General features: G+C 38.5%; 1 protein-coding gene across 1 annotated transcript; it reads right to left on the bottom strand.

The window, feature by feature from the left end:
* Positions 1-1,092: 1,092 nt before the first annotated feature.
* LOC112198466 (zinc-finger homeodomain protein 11) lies at positions 1,093-2,500 on the bottom strand. The gene has a single exon (XM_024339597.2). The coding sequence runs from the start codon at positions 2,425-2,427 to the stop codon at positions 1,294-1,296; it is 1,134 nt and encodes a 377-aa protein (XP_024195365.1). The 5' UTR covers positions 2,428-2,500; the 3' UTR covers positions 1,093-1,293.
* Positions 2,501-14,884: the final 12,384 nt, after the last annotated feature.

Here is a 14,884-nt window from a genome sequence, read left to right as displayed (position 1 = left end):
GGTTGGTCAATTTGGAACATCCGTCTAATTTTTGTTAAATTTGAATACATGATGCGTTCATGACCATATCTTTTTTGATTAAATCACCGCAATAACACCCCTGTAGTATCAAAAATTAGGGTAAATAGTATGTAAAAAGTAATCTCATATTCAACTTGAAAATATGAACTGAACAATTGATTGTTCAACCCGTGAATAATATTATAGAGATTAGCTTTTCAAACTCAAGTAATGTGAGTACTTGATCAGTTTATTTTCAAATACATGTACTTGAGACTCAAGTCAACTTTAATTTAATTGGTTTTTATCCACTAACACAAATGCTAGTTTGCAACTTGCAACTCAAGTCTGGTCGTGATGGAATTTTGTATCGCATTTTCTTCTCCTCATCAAAAGAAACTTAAAAAATGACAACAATGTACGTGTATCATTTCCTCATTTGCCCTAGCACGCAAATGATACAGTAGATCGAGTAAAAGCGTGCTGGTGTTACAAGAGGTTAGTCAAGTACGATATCATATCACTAGAATCTAGAAATGTGACAAACAAGAGTTTATATGACCCAATAAGCTTACCCATAATATTATATAAAATTTGGTACTTAAAATTTTTAAAAGCTACTATATAAAATTTACTTGACGTTAACCCTAGAGTAAATTAATAACAACACGTTTGCCTCAGTCAGGGTGCACCAAACCCCCATCTCTCATCAAGACCTAGACCGTTTTGGTGAAAGAATTCAATACACTTCGAGCAGAAGCAGGTCTACCCTTAAATGAATAACAACAAAATAGCAGGATGACACAGTACTTTTAACCAAATTTTGAAAACGAAAGGTGAAGGGATTATATTAAGCATATCCACAAACTTAAATGGGGAAAAGAAAAAAAAAAAAACACAAGAAATGAAGAAATTCCCTAATGTAGAAAGTTAATTGAAGAAATTCCCTAATATAGATAGTATCCCTTTATAACTTTATTCTTAGGATGAATTTCATTGTCAAACCAAGGAAAAAAAATGACCAAACGTGTCTGCAAATCAAAGAAAGCAACTAGCTAGCTAGCTAGCTTCATGTATGATGAAGACTACTAATTAAGTAGAAATTAAACTTGCATTAACAATGATTAATTCTGTCTTTAACTGTTAATTAGCCTCTGTTCTCTTCCTCAATCCTCATTCCTCACCAAAGCACTAGTCAGTAAACACCATTAACAAGCTACCAAGAAAACCAGTAAACAAAAGGAGCATCGAAACCTCTCCAAGCTCTCAAGCTAACTCTAACTCTCAATGATTTCAAGACGAAGAAGAGGACCCATTGTTGGAAAGATAAAACCTTTGGTGGTCGTGGTGGTGATCTCTGCTACTTTCATTGTGGGAGTCGATAATGACATTCACATTGTTGTTGTTGTTGTTGTTGTTGTTCTCCTCAGCAGTGGAATCAAAGCTCGCTCCTCCGCCGGCATCACCGCCGTCGTCACCGTCATTGATCAACCCGGCCGACGACAACAACCTCTGCTTCTTCATCATGTGATGCTTGTTGTTATGCATCCAAACCTTAAAAACGTTCCGACCAATCCCAATCCCGTCGCAGAAATCCTCGACGAACTTCTCTTCGCTCCTCTGCAGTTTCCAGCCTAGTTTGTCAGCAAAACAGAACATCTTGTCCTTCTGCTCCTGGCTGAACTTGGTCCTCGATCTCTTCCTCCCCGTCTTCCCAGCTGTCGGATTCCGGACCTTCTCATCCGACGGTGGTGGCGCGGTAAACGCGGCGGAGCTGAGGGCGAGGAGCATCTGGGACGGTGTGCCGAAGAAGGAGGGCGGCACGTGCGAGACCGGCGGCGGAGAGTGCGGGCTCAACGTGGTGCTTGGGCCCGGGCTCGTGCTCCTGCTTGGGCTTGGGCTTGAGCTGTGCTGAGCTGGCGGCGGAGGAAGAAGGCGGTGGTGAGGAGTAGGGCTGACGAGAAAGGCCTTTGGAGGAGTGAACGCGCGTGGTTCGTCAGGCGCGTCGCGGCGGTGGAAGTTACGGTGGCAGCCGCAGGCGGCGCATTTTAGCGAGGTGGGGTTGGCGGGGTTGGAAATGGGGCTGGGGAAAAACTCACCGCAGCCGTCGAGGGCGTGGCCGCCGAGGCTGGCCGCGTGGTTCTTCAAACATTCTCGGTACACAACCGCCGTATGAGGCGGCGGAGGAAGTGGGTGGCGGGGCTTGAGTGGGCCGTTGTTGAAGGATAAGGACCTAAAGGCGCCAGATTTGGGGTCTGATGTGGGGATGAGCTCAGTGTCTGTATCTGGAGTATTGATGGTGGCGGTGGCTGTGGTAGAAATGGGCTTGCAGTCCATGAATTGGGTCGGGAATCGGGAATCAAATATTAGGGTTTTGTTAAGCTCAAAGTTCTCTACAAAGAATGGGGACCTTTTTGTCTTGGTCATGGAGAGAGATTCATAAAGGAGCAAACTTTGAGAGCTCACATAAGCTTCAGTAAGAGAGGTGATGATGCTGATGGAGCAGAGAAATATATATATATATATATATATATATATATGGGTATTAAACTATTAGTACAGTTAAACCTGTATTAACCACCAGATTAAGCACTAAACAAATCGAAAATAATTTGCAAGGATTAAATTGTCTCTGCCATATTTAAGGGGCTTTAATCGGAGCTTACGTATGAATTTGTTGGAAGCAATAAATTTCTTTTTCATGGAAGTCAGGGATTTAAGTTCTGGGAACCAGCAAGCGAATTGGAAGAGAAAACGTGTCGATTGGGGAATTGGTGAGTACAGAAGGACATTTTGAGCTGGAGCTGGAATGAGCTACCTCTGCGTATTCTTGCAGACCAAGACAAAGACTTTGGCGTTTCTGCCGCAATGGAAATTCAAATCTGTGCTCAGACCATTTCGTACGAGTCCGGCCATTTTTGATTTGAGAGGTTCCTGTTTTGAAATTGCTTCACAATTCTGGAGTAGCGTGCACTACACAGTATTATTACGTAATGGAGTCGTATGTGTATGTGTATGTGTATGTGTATGTGTAGCTTAGTCTCCATACAATCAACCAACGATTTACGGTATTAAAGTTTTAATACTCGAGAGTATTACAGAACACTAGAGAGAGAGAGAGACAGAGAGGGAAATTAGTTAGTGTAATTAATTAATTTACTGTTAATCTAATGATTAAGGGCAGATTTAATTAGTGGGATAAAATTGATGATGGGAAATTGGCACCACGTTTGGAGTTAACTTGATCTTTCAGAAACAGAAGTCAGGCTGCTTAATTACAAAGCAAGTAAAATCAATCAAGTCATTAGGACTTACTACCAAAAAAGAGAAAGAGGGCGAATTTGAATTAAGGAGATTAATTGTCGTTTATGGTTCATCTTCAATCATATAATTGTGTCTCATCCTACGACTTGCAATGCTAATTAAGCTATGGGCCCAAGGATGTTATGAAGTAACACGCCATGTTTAATCGGCTTAATACTCATCCTCTTGATCAATTAATTAATTCTCTTTCTCATCCCCCATTTTGGTTGCAATTCTCATTTCTTGAAAATGGCCGGATTAATGCGCGTGTATTAACTATCTAAATAATCTTCTATGTGATCATGTTTATGAATCTGAATCATAAAAGCAAGACTTCAAACTATTAAATCTGATATATTCGATTATCTTGAAAACTTTAAAATGTCATAAAAATTAAAAAAAAAAATTAAAAACTAAGGTTGGATTACCCTACACCCTAAAGTGCAGATCAAATTAGCTAGCAATAAGAATCCAAAACAAATCCTCCAATAAGTTAAGACGTGATGATTTTTGTCCTTTGTTTTTCTTTCTAATCCTTAATTATGGTCTCTAAAGAATCCAAGAAAGCAGAAAGAATAGAGCCACATGAGATTTGCTCAGAATTCTTCCCAACTAGTCGAATGTCATGGAATTATATGAAATCAAATCCATCACAAAAATTGGATTGTTAAGTACATGCATGTAATGTCTATTAGCTAGTGATAAGTGACTTGTACAACAACCCTGGCTACTTGGCTAGTGTTATTAGAGGAGGAGGGAGAGGGGGAGGAGGTGGTGCATCAAGTCAAGGAAGTGTTAATGACTGGAAAACAAGGTTCTGACAAGGAGGTCGTGGTAAAGCAGCATGCGCAATGAAGTGTTGACACAGGCTAAGGCTAAAGCTATCACTCTATACTACTGTGATGTCTTGGCTTTTCCCATTACTAAATTTGGCATCCAAGTTGTCCTCTTTGCTCTGTGCAAGAATCAATTCCAATCCCCCTTTTTTTCTTTATTTTTGATTTTATCATAACCATCGATCTGTAGATATTAACCCCCCATCTTGTATAGGCATAAATGGACAAATAATTTCTGAGGCCGGGAATGGAAGTAGGGTTGTCAATTTCCATAGCATGATTTTGAAATCTGTACAAAAGAAAAGAAACCAAATTGAAAGTATGAATTTGCAGACCTTTCCGTGAAGAAATAATTGATACTTATTTTGAGTGAATTCGCAAATATATAACACTCATTTTGTTCATTAAACGAGCTCAATCAAGTACATTCAAACTCGTTCATTTGGGTAGAACAGTGTCACGGACTTGATGTATTGCCGACGTGTTGAATTGAGTTCTGATGAATGACTTTATATATTTGATATATTTAACACCATGTGACATGATACGAATCTGAAGTTGATTTGGTGCTTGTTGTAGTTGGTTCTATGCAGTGAAGAAATTGACATCAATTAATCTCAAGAGAGTATGCAGAGTGAGTGGTGTTAGGACCACAGTCATTGCAAGCATATGTGGACCATGAAATATTTATCCTTGGCAGGAGCCAGGAGGGAGGGTAGATTACTTGAAAAATTATGGGTGGATTAGATCGTAAGGATGAGGATCAGCCTCCACCTAAAAGCATTTATGTTCTTAGTTCATATATATACACACACACACCAAATATTACACAATCAAGATAAGACCCGTCCCCCAATGGTGTGCGAAGCTAAACAAATATCTTGCCCCAAAGGTGAAATACTATATGGATAAGCATTATCCTTGATAGAACAGAATATTTGCATATTTAGTTGGTCTTCTTTTAGTTTTCCCATAATAAAGCGTCCCAAAATGCAGCGCGCAACACATATAATCTACGTCTCTGCTTCCGGAAGATTAGAAATGAGGAATCGTTTTCAGATATTGGATTGGTTTTTGCAACGGCATGCGTACGGAGACCTGAGTCTTAACTCTTAACCATTCAATTAGGTAACTTGTACATGCATCTAGATAATGGCTCTCTTTTCGTGTCAAATCATGTTAAATCTCATCTTTTATCAATAATGTTGATCTTAAACGAAGTAATATTAGTATATTACTACAGGTCGTACTCACCAGTTGCATCATCCCAATGCCGAGAATATGAATTATTCAAGCATAAACATATATATGGTTGTCTAACAATGATAAGGGTGTTTTTGCTAATTAATTAGCATACCGATGGCCGGATTAATGTTGCTTAGCGCTTAGTTAACGCTATGATTGATGTCGCTTACAGCATCACATTAATTAATACAGAGAAAACTGTAATGCAAACACAGAGAAGAGGACCAACGTACGTACCACTCCAGAAGGCAGAAGCAACTCCTCCACCACCTTCTGGTTTGCTATGCAGTATGCAATATGCTTGAAGCATTTTGTGTTTAAAACGTCATCGATCAAATTGCTGCTTCTAGTCAAAGAAACAAGACGAGTGTGGGCTAATAAAGATTTGTCTATACGTATAGCCGCAGAGGATCTGATTCTCTTCGAATTCAATCTTCTTTAATCGATCTGAATCAAATTTCTGGTTTGTACTTGTTGGATTCTTCTTCTTTATTCGTGCTCATTAGGCGGCGTCCATTAACAGTCGGATCGAGTAGGAGGAGGAACTGCTAAGAGGCTGAGAAGGTATAAATATATGCGCCCCAGATCGATTCCATATTTTCAACTGTAGAACGATCCAAAGTGGCCATAGCGTGTGTGTATATATATATATGACAGTTAAGATCCAATTGTTGTAATGGTCCGTCCTCAAAGAATTTTTGGGAGAGAAATGTTAAGACTCTACACAGAAATGTTAAGACTCTACACTACCAAAAAAAACAACAAAAAAAACATGGGATGCTTGTGTGAGCGTTGGTGGTCGAGATTTGAATGAATTACGTAACAAATAAAAACTAGGGGCCATGACCACTTACTCAATTTCAGCTCAAAAAATGGCTGCTTACTCCACTAAGAGTTTTTTAACCCCATTTACCCAATTTAGTGTTAAATGATAATTTCAACCTCCAATTAATTAAAAAATCACAGATTCTGCAGCTGCTGACTCTCTCTCTCTCTCTCTCTGGCGAGGAACACCCCCATCAATTTTGCCTGCGTAGGTTTCGATCCTGATGGCGACGGAGACGGCGGCAACACGGTAGGCTGAGTGACGCCGACGACGCTGCTCTCAACGTGGATATGACCCGAACCCAAATCAGAATCCGAATCGGATAAATGCAGGTTAGAGTCTTCAACGTCCCCGAAGCTATGCGAGAATGAAATCGAAGACGACAACGAGCTTTTCCCTTGGGGCTTTCCTTTCCCAGACAGAGGCGATCTGGACAGACGGCGCCGGTTTTGTTTGTCAGACGTCCAGGAAGCTTCGAAGCTCCACTCTCCAAGTTCGGGTCTGGGCTTCGCTCGGACGACGAGCTTTTCCCTTAGGGATTTTCTTTCCTGGACAGCCGCCGCCGGTTTTGTTTGTCAGACGCCGGTTTTGTTTCGCTCGGACGCCGTCACTCTACGGCATCAATCTGTTGTTTTTATTTTTTGGTATTTGGCAGAAGGCTTATACTTGTCTAAGGAAAGGAGAAAGAAGAATGAAAAAAGAAGGTTTTATTGAGGAGTTATGCATGTCTATTGCAGGTTAATAATATGATTATTGGGGGGCAATAATAAGATTATTTATTTGGATAAACCTCCGAAAGTTTTCCAAATTCAAAACATCTTTATTTTTCACTAATTATTGATCCCCAATAACAAGTTTATTGGGGAGCAATAATATGATTATTGAGGGGTAATAAAATCAGACGCCGGAATCCGGTCACCAGTATGGCAGTCGGATTCAGGATTTCGGTGATTGGTTGTCGGATTCCGGTCACTGGACGCCAGACTCCGATCACTGGTCGCCGGAGACCGCGGCTGGCCATTGGTCACCGGAGCAGAGCAAGGTGGAAGATGACTTCTCTCTCTAAGTGAGAAAGAAGGAGAGGGCAAAAAAGTCCCAAAAATAAATAAAAAGAATTAATTGAGTATTAGGGAAATAATCTCTTAGAGTGTTTTGGGTAAATGGGGTAAAAAAACTGTTAGCGGAGCAAGTGGGCAATTTGTAATCTGAAATTGGGTAAATGATCATTTCCCCTAAAAACTATTGTGGGAAATACTTTCTTCTTTTTTTGGTCCGAGTGGGAAATACCTTTGCTGAAGAGTGGACGGTTCAAAAGGGTGGTTGGGTATCATAACGAGAAATTTTTCTATGCTACAGTCAAACCATGTCAGCATGCTGATATAGTTTTGAGTTGCTAATGAAAAATTGACACCTAGATTTGTACTTAATTTAATTAAAATACAATTGTTTGTCAGATTTGCAGTTTGTCCTCTTGTTAATCCCCAGCATCTCATATCGTTTTCTTCTACAACTTTATTTTAAGTATAGACAAGCTAATGCATGCTATTATGAAGTGTGAACATGTAAAGCATTCTCTGAAACCATTTATTGATATTAATATGCAGTTGTTTTGATTGGGTCATTTCATCAGTATACTGGCAATCTCAAGATGTATAGTGAGCTTTAAATTGTTTAATAAATCGTACACGTGTAATTGAGATTTATGGGCTAAGAGAAAGAGGTAAGTGCTAGGTCTATGAAATTCAAATCTCATCGATTGAATCATTTGATTGTTTTGGTCATCTCATCGATGGACATAGATCTCCGCCGTCGTTCTCCTCATTATCCCATCCCAATCAATCCCTAGCTACAGCCATTCCCACCCACTCCGAGATCATTCACTCTCCACTTAGCAAGAGCGAGTTTAGCCTCAAGAGAGATGTTCAAGTAATTATACCGGGTTCCAGCATGATTGATCTCCACAGAGATGGAGTCGCCGTCATCGGTGGCTTTCGACAGAGATTGGGTAAGAAGATGAAGGAGAACCTAAACTAAAAAGGTCTTTTCTCAAAATAATGAAATAATTGAATTTTAATATAACTAAAGACGAGTCTACGTGTTAATTTTTTATTGGCAAGTCAAACCATATCAGCCTGCTGACAGGGTTTGACTGTAGCATAGGAAAATTTCCCCCTTAGGCCATCTTCAGTAAGAGGGAGCTATATTGGGGCCAGAGCTATAATTTAGCCTCCATAAATATTATTCTTTATTCATGAACAAGTGAACCATCTCCAGTAAGGCAGGGCTAAATTTTAGCTCTTTCAACTATTTTATTATTTTACATTATGTTTTGTAATTTTTATGATTTTATTCTATTTTAATAATATTTTAATTTGGACTAAAATATATTTATGAGAAAAAAATTAATTTTTAAGGTGTATATTTGGATGAGGTACTTCTGTGGTATTGTTGATAACATTTTCGGAAATTTTTTCAAGTGCCACGTGCCACTTTAGAAGCAAATATGTAGATTCCCGATTAGATATAGTGTAAACGTGGCAAGATTATTTTTTTTAGGAATACATACATATATTTTAAAAAACAAAAAAACAAAAAAAAATGAAGCCAACTGCTAGTTGCTCATGCATGTGTATAATTATAATCTTTAATTATGAGCCATTGGATTCATGAGCTTCATCCCAAACAATTGATTATGAGCCATTTGATTCATGCATTGCATCACAAGGACCTTGATTGGGTTGATTTTCCGTGGGTCCCACCGAGAGCTAAAAGGCTAGCTATAGGGCTAAATTAAGCCCTCTCCACCTTTAGCCTTTTAGACCTTCCCTTGTTGGAGCCCATTTTTTTAGCAAAAAGGGCTTAAGGTCACATGTAGCCCTCCAAAATTTAGGCGAGCAAGGTTAAACTCGTAAGTCCTAATTACCAAAATTTAAAATAATATCTAGAAGAATAAGAGTTCATAATGTGATAATGATGAACTTTCATTAACAAAGAGTGTATCGACGAAATTTTTATTTACAGAGGATATCTTTTTATTTTTTTTTTATATATATTTCTTTGCCGGGTTAATTCCTGTTTACCCAGAAATCACATGTATTGTGCCCGCTTGCACCAACAAGTTTGTATTGTGCCCATTTACACAAATCTAAGAGGAAAAGACCTATAGGAGTAGTCTTTTCTAAACTAGGGCCTAATATGTCCTATGCTGACTTTTGGGTCTTAACCTTTGCTTTTTCTTAGGAAAACATGTTCAAACTTTTTGAAAAAAACAAAACTAGCCATCAACATGCCCAAGTTTTTCACCTAACGGCTCCCTGCCTAGCGGTTACTTTAACATGCGGAATCACTGCTGTTTGCTTCTGTCTTAAGCTGACGCAAGTTTTTTTAAGAAACAGAAAGTTCAAGCCTAAAAATCATACAGGAATAGAGGCAGAAACAGATATAAACAGTTTTTTAAACATTGAACTAAAAATAAAACTAACATAAAATGACAAGGTGGATGAGCAATTTGAAAATATTTATTCAAATATAATTACAGACTAAAATTTAGAGCCTCATTCTCAGGTAAACAGCTAAGAAGCTGTTTAGCTATCCATAAGAATGATTACAGATACTTACTTGAAAGAAAGCACACTCCTTCACACTAGACAGGAAGGAAGCACACTGCTACTATAACTTTCTTACTTCTTGAGAGAAGACTCTTCTGCTCAATTTTATAGATCTGGACAAGTTTTGATGGAGGAATTTTTCGATGCCTTACAAATGAAACCAAGGCTCCTTATATAGGGAGCGGACCTCAAACCTAAATTCAAAACATAAAAATATACAGAACAACTCCGTGATTTTCTGCTATTGTGAGTGCTCCTGATGATGGATGTCGGTTGGCAAAAGCAGATTCCTTTAGGTGAAATGTTTTTCACCTGCTTCTTTTTGAAAAGCAAAAGCAGCTTTTGGGAAAAGTCCAAAGTTGCTTTCGGTGCTTTCTACACCTGCTGCTTCACATGTTCTCGTCCGTTTTTGAGTTGTGGCCAAGGATAAAGGAGTTGTTGTCCATCCCAGCCATTCTGGCAGTCGTTGCATTATCTTCGACATCTGTATCAACATACATCTTGTAGTGGTTATTGCTTTCAAGCTTTTCAACCCACTGTAGGCATGCCAGTGTTGAGTCTATTTCCTTTCTCATGAGAGAGAGGAAGAGGTCGCTGCTGATTACGTCAGGATGATCGTAAGCAGTGATTATTGTTTTTTCTCCTGCTGCCAGGAAGGTATTTTTTGTATCTTCTTCGATGATCTTTTTAATATATTCTAGAGACATGACCTTCATCCATGGAATGCTTGAATTTGGCTGGCCATTGTATCTAACACAGGCAGGCTGCAGATATCTTCTCTGAATGATCCTTACATAATGATATGGAGAAATATATTCCACTTCTCCGTTTCCCTTTTGAATCCATTCTGGAGGGGTGGATCGGAACTCCAGTCTTAGAATGCAGTCATTTTTTCTGACATTTTTGACTGTGTTGACAATGATGGGTGGCAGGTCTTTGAGATCATCATTTGTTTTGGTCCATAGATTATGGACAAAACCATTTTCAACAAGCCAGAGCTTGTGTTCTTGAGGATGTTCACTCTGAACATTGACTAAGTATCTTCCAACATAAGGTCCTGAGACTATGAAAAGAGTTGGAGGGCTACATGCTTCAGCATTATGCTTTCCTATCATATCATGAAACTCGAACCAATCTGATTCTTTTAGTGCCATAATAGGAACTTTTGCACTTTCTAGATCATCAAGGTAGTGAATTTTTTCTTTCTGGACAGCACTCTGCTGTGTATGAATTTCTTCAAACTGTGGTCTAACATTTTCATAGAGTTCTTCAGCTAATGCAAAGAGAGCTGGGAACATGATGCCACTGTTTCTTTCCTGAAAGGCAAATAAGAGGTTATCTAAAATTGCCTTCTGGTGGTATGCTAGCCTCCTGCCAGTTCTGAATACAGGATCAGCGAAAGTTTTCAATTCATAATTAAAAACATTTATAACTCCACTTGGAGTTGATTTGCTTTTTGGCAAAACAACAGCCTTCAACGGTCTTGATGAGCTTTTACCGTCTGCCGTTTGAGACGGGCTAGCCAATCCTTTACCCTGGGATTGATCAGTTCTGGCTAAGCCTTTTGGACTCAGTAGAAACCTTTTGAGGATTTTCTCTTTGGGATCCTCAGCAGTATCATGTTCTTTCCCAGTTCTTCTGTTCCTGGGATTGCGACCTTTGTCGTCATCTTTCCGGCTGAACATTGTCAATTCTCTGGTTAAGGGGTCTGGAAGATTTATAACTCCACTTGGAGTTGATTTGCTTTTTGGCAAAACAACAGCCTTCAACGGTCTTGATGAGCCTTTACCGTTTGCCGTTTGAGACGGGCTAGCCAATCCTTTACCCTGAGATTGATCAGTTGTGGCTAAGCCTTTTGGACTCAGTAGAAACCTTTTGAGGATTTTCTCTTTGGGATCCTCAGCAGTATCATGTTCTTTCCCAGTTCTTCTGTTCCTAGGATTGCGACCTTTGTCATCATCTTTCCCGCTGAACATTGTCATTTCTCTGGTTAAAGCGTCTGGAAGATAGTTCTTGTTTCTTGCAATTAACTCAACGTTATAATCATATTGGTTAAGAAATAATTGCCAGTTTGCTAATCTTCCTCTATCAGCAGCTTTATCAAGTTTAAAATTTTTAAAATTCTTTACTCTAGCACAATCGGTGCGTATAGTTTTCCAAGAAAAACTGGAGAATTTAAAATTGTTTTTTTGACAACCAAAATTTCTTTTTCTCCTGTAGGATAATTTAATTCTGCAGGGTTGAATTTGCCACTACAAAATTTACAGATATTTTCAATGTTAGTTCCAGACATTTTTGCCAGAACAATACCGGACCAGTAATTATCACTAGTATCTTTTTGGAGAATGATCTCATCATTTTCCTCTGGTTGTTGGAGAGGAGGGAGGTTTTTGCAGAGATTTTTTATCTGCTTCACAATTTTTTCATCATCTTCTGTGAAGTTCCATTTTCTTTTGGAACTTGTTTTCGGAGATAATATTGTTGTTAATCCCGAGATTTTGGGAATAAAATCCCTTCCATAGTTGATGACTCCCAAGAATCTCTCTAGACTCTTTGCGTTAGGAATTCTATCTGGAAATTTCTAGATTTTCTCAAGGATGTGGGGTTGGAGTTTTATCACTCCATTCTTGATGTTTATTAATTCCTAGTAAATCAACTTCATCTAAGATAAAGAAGATTTTCTTTTCTCCTAGGATGATTCCATGCTGAACTATCAGCTTTACAACCTTATAGAGGTGTTTCATGTGTGCTTCTCTGTTTTTGGAGAAGACAAGAATGTCATCAATATAGACGACGCAGAATTCAGCAACATGTTTGAAGATGTCATCCATCTTTCTTTGAAAAATCGAAGGGGCTTGTTTTAGGCCGAAAGACATTACTAACAATTCGTAATGACCTTGTGGTGTTCCAAATGCAGTGAAAGGAACACTGTCTGGATGCATCTTGACTTGCCAAAAATCCAACTTTGCATCGAATTTTGAAAAGACTTTAGCTCCTCTGAGCTGGTTGATCAGTACTCTTACTTGAGCAATTTGATAACCGTCTTTGATAGTCTTCTTATTGACATCTCTATAGTAAATTACCATTCTAGCTTTGCCTCTGAGGTTTTCTGCATGAGTTCTCAAGTAGAATGCTGGAGCATGATGAGGGTTAGTGGATGGTTGAATTAATCTCTTGTTCAGGAGATCTTCAATATCTTTTCTGAATTCCTTTTGATCTTCCTCTTTGTACTGAGGAATAGATTTGACATGACAGATGGCATTCATATCATGTAATCTCAATTCACAGACCACTGGGTCTTTTTCCCAAAACTTCTGAGGGTCTACATCGATATTCTGTTCGAGTAGTTTCTTGATTTTATCAAGAGTGAGAATTTTCTGAGACTCAAGTTTATTCTGAAAGTGCTTGAGGTTATGCTTATGGATGAAACTAGCTTCTTCATCTTCGCTAGTTGTTTCTTCTTCTTCTTCTAAAGAATTTTCATTTTCTATAAGCAACTCTTGCTGCTGCTTGATTTGAAGCACAGGTTCAAATTTGGGTTTGTAGGGCTTACGATCACCACTATTCTGTTGCGATCTTTGATATTGGGTAGTAAAGTTGGGACCTACTACACTTTTTGCTTGTGTAAGACTGTCTGCCCCAGAACACTTTGTCTCTTTTTCTGAAGCCTATCGTTTCTTCATCTTGAATAAATCTTTGTTGGAGAATAAAATCATTTCTCAACAAGAAATCAGATCCTTGGCCTTCTGATTGCCAAAGAGTGTTGATAATAAATGTTCCTCCACCAATAGTGATATGAACATTTCTAGCTACCTTGTTCATGGTTTGGTGGCTTCCATCAAACTGGACACTAGTAGCTATTCTTTTCTTATCTTCTTTCCAGAGTTGTTCTGGAATTACAAATCTCTTTGCAACTGTAAATCCCGATCCATTATCTACAAATGCATGTAGATGATATTTTTTGTAATCAGGGAATTTGAGTCCAATCTCTATGTAGTTGTTGTATCTACTAGTAGAGACGACTTTCGATTGTTGAAGCTCATTTTCTTGAGCTTGTTCTTGAGGTATGAATGGTTTACATTCTTCTGGAACATTTTCTGGTATTTCTACCAGTTCTATAGTTGTATCGAGTTTTTCTTCCTCGATTTTTGTTTCAACTAGTTCAATAGTTGCATCGAGTTTTTCTTCCTTTTTTGAGGAAGAGGGTTCCACAATTTTTTGGAACAAAGTTTCTAATTCTTTCTATTTTTGCTCAGAGAAATATTCTTCATATTCTTGTTCTACCAATTGGCTGATAAGGCCATTCTTGGTCTTTCTTCTTATTTCTGCTATGAAGCATTCTTTGTGATGAGTCTTTTTTGACTTTTCACAGAACATAGGAAGTCCATTCTTTTCGTGACATAAGCAGTAGTCACAAACGAATGTACCAGGGTTCACCTGATAAGAAGACGTTATTACTTCCGTCTTACTTCCTTCCCAGTTTTGACATGTAGAACATTCATCTGTCTAGATTTCAAGTACTCTACTTCAAAATCTGTTTCAGAATCAGATGATTCTTCTTCTTTAGACTAGGCAGAGTAAACTGAAGTCATCTTCTTCATCAGAATAGACTATTTCATAGCCCTTCATATTTGATGTTTCTACTATAAACTCATATTCTTCAAATAGAGCTTTAGTAGATCTTTTACCCTTTTCCTGGCATTCATTGGCATAGTGCCCTTCAGCTTTACATAACCAGCATCTACAACCTTTCTTACCTGGTTGACTATTCTGATGGTTGGCACGGTGATTCTTCTTTTTCTTGAAGAATTTCTTTTTTGGATCTTTATCCTGTTGTTTCTTGTAATTGGAACTTTTCTTAAATTTCCAATTTTTTTCTTATTACTCTTTTTGAATTTTTTCGAGTAATATTTTTCTTTTCTTTTTCTGTGGAACTTGGATTCATGACATCCCCAGTTGGTTGGCATATCCAGTATTCCATAGCAGAAATTTTCAACTCCTTTGATTTGTTTCTTGGCCATCTTAGCTCTAAGATTGGTTTTGCATTCCTCTTTCAATAATTGCCT

The sequence above is a fragment of the Rosa chinensis genome, chromosome 4 (assembly GCF_002994745.2).
Source record: "Rosa chinensis cultivar Old Blush chromosome 4, RchiOBHm-V2, whole genome shotgun sequence".
Lineage (NCBI taxonomy): Eukaryota > Viridiplantae > Streptophyta > Magnoliopsida > Rosales > Rosaceae > Rosa > Rosa chinensis.
Note: the sequence above shows the minus strand (reverse complement) of the source record. Positions and strands in the feature narration are given on the sequence as shown.

Excerpts from the sequence above, each read along its gene's own strand:
- LOC112198466 (XM_024339597.2), bottom strand. The coding sequence starts at position 2,427 with ATGACCAAGACAAAAAGGTCCCCATTCTTTGTAGAGAACTTTGAGCTT.